The sequence below is a fragment of the Diaphorina citri genome, unplaced genomic scaffold (assembly GCF_000475195.1).
Source record: "Diaphorina citri unplaced genomic scaffold, Diaci psyllid genome assembly version 1.1 scaffold111, whole genome shotgun sequence".
NCBI classification, from domain to species: domain Eukaryota; kingdom Metazoa; phylum Arthropoda; class Insecta; order Hemiptera; family Psyllidae; genus Diaphorina; species Diaphorina citri.
In genome coordinates, this window is record NW_007377548.1 from 261,054 (window position 1) to 263,423 (window position 2,370).

Here is a 2,370-nt window from a genome sequence, read left to right on the forward strand (position 1 = left end):
TTTTTTTTTCAAATACGTATTCCGCAAATGTAATAGAAAGTCGTGTGATGTTCACACCAGATTTTTGTTATTGTTTCAGGCTTTGGCTCATCCGAGGACATCCATTGGCTGCGATCAGGAACAACTCCATGGGAAGTTGTTGTGAAGAAGTGGGCGGATACTTCTGAGTTGAGGACAAGCACACTCCAGTCTGCAACATCTCAGGTTGACCTTAATCAATATTTAAATCTTTTTCCTGTATTGAAGTTACCACTAGGGTATGAGTTGCTCTTGTTAGATTTTGACCAATTGTATCCGGGGAAAGAAATTTTTTTTTTTTTCACATCAATAGTTATCCATGCAGAGACATTGATAACGTATGGGAGGGAAAAATTGATGTCTAGTAAGGTACCTGAGGTTAAGAAAGGACTTTCACTAAACCTTTCACTGTTTGAATCTCAAGCTGATAGTTTAAACTCAAATGTGACATCGGTTACTGCCTTAGCATTGCTGCCGTACCTTATGAATGTAAGCTCTAGTGCCCTGAAGTCTAGAAAGGTCCCTAAGTATAGCAGGTCTGATATTAGAGACAGTTTTATAACTATAATTGGAACAGATTCTGAAATAGCTACAACCATAACAAACAGGAAAGAGGTATACAAAAGTCGGGGAGGGGGAAACACATTGCAGCCATACATCATATGTGTAGGTCCAAATATTCTTGAAGTGTCAAAGAGTGTCATTGTTTGTAATGATATCCAATATGAGCAACCAGACGTGATAAAAGCTGTGGATAGACTGTTTAAAATATTCCATGCAACTCACACTAGTTATCCAGCCGAATCATATGATATTTGGTTGTTCATTCAGAAAGCATTTTTCAAAATTAATACCAAATATGACCAAGTGGGTGGTGCACTCAGTCTGCTTCTCCAACAAGTAGGTGCAGATATTAGGTAGGTATCTACTGAAGTTTCTAACACATTAGACTGCATAGACTTTTCAAAATGTTTCGTTGTAAAAGGTGTGAACATTTGTTTGAATCTGAAAAGGTATTGATTGATCATATCAGATACACTTGTAAGCAAAGTGCACTCTTATGTCCTCCATTTGAATGTGGTGAGGATCATTGTTTGCGTAGTTTTAAAACAATATGGTCTCTTAAGCGACATGTTGTGGCTAGTCATACTGATCAATCTACATCTAGGAAAGCAAGTTCCACTCAAAATGACTTGGTTAGTAATTCACAACCAGTTGACGAACCTGTAATACCTAGGGAGATGCTACACAATTTTGAACACTTCCTTCTGAATATGTTTTCATCGTTTTACAAAAATCCTCAAATCCCTCGTAATTCTGTTCAGTTTATTACTTTGGAAATTCAAACATTATTGTCACACTATACCAATATTATTCGTCATGGCATCAATGTGGCTCAATTAGATTTTGAATCTATTGCCTCGGAAAGTCTTCTTTCTTTTCAGTCTCTTAATTCAGAGTACAAAAGAATGAAAAAGTTCAAAGAATTGGGAACTTTAGTATGCCCTATGGACATTCCTTTGGGTTCTAGGTTGGAGTATGAACATCATTCTGGGAAAACAAATCAACTCCAGTCTGTGTGCACCATGCAAGTGGTTCCTTTAAGAGATGTACTGGTACAGTTTTTTAGTCTAAAGAATGTTCTTGTTGATACAATAGCTTTTCTAAGAAGTTTGGCAAACTCTGACAATCCTATTGAAAATATAACCCAAGGATCTGTATGGTTGAACATGAAAGACCAATTTGATATTCAACAAGATGCTATTTTCTACATGCCATTGATTGTGTACTATGATGACTTTGAAACCAATAACCCTTTAGGTAGTCATAATGTCATACAAAAATTGGGGGGTATCTACGTTTCATTACCGTGTTTGCCTAAAAAGTACTCCTCCCTGCTCAGCAACATTTTGTTGTTTGGTCTTTTCCATGCATCAGACAGGTTAACCTTTGGTAATAACGTAGTATTTCACAACATTATTGAGCAACTCAATGATTTACAAGAAAACGGGATCAAGGTCAAGTATTGTGAATTTGATGTGGTTTTAAAATTTAAAGTGGTGTGTTTAACAGGAGATAATCTTGGTTTGAATGGGATTCTGGGTTTTGTAGAGAACTTTAACGCTGCTCATTGTTGTAGGATTTGCTATGCCAATAAAGAAGAAAGACAAACAAATTTTTATGAGAATGCCAAACTTCTTAGAACTAAAAATAAGTACCTAGAAGACTTACATTTAAAGGAAGATGTTGCCACTAAAGGCATAAAAGAACCTTGTGCATGGCTGGCCTTGAAGGGTTTTGATCCTTTTGAGCACGTCTCTGTAGATGCTCTCCATGACGCTTTTGAAGGTT

The 2,370-nt window shown here is 36.6% G+C and overlaps 1 protein-coding gene across 1 annotated transcript; it reads left to right on the forward strand.

The window, feature by feature from the left end:
• Nucleotides 1–48: 48 nt before the first annotated feature.
• Nucleotides 49–1,869, forward strand: LOC108254582 (the record flags this gene model as incomplete). Its single annotated transcript, XM_026820006.1, has 1 exon — nt 49–1,869. A coding segment is annotated over one exon (891 nt), but the record flags the coding sequence as incomplete, so codon positions are not given.
• Nucleotides 1,870–2,370: the final 501 nt, after the last annotated feature.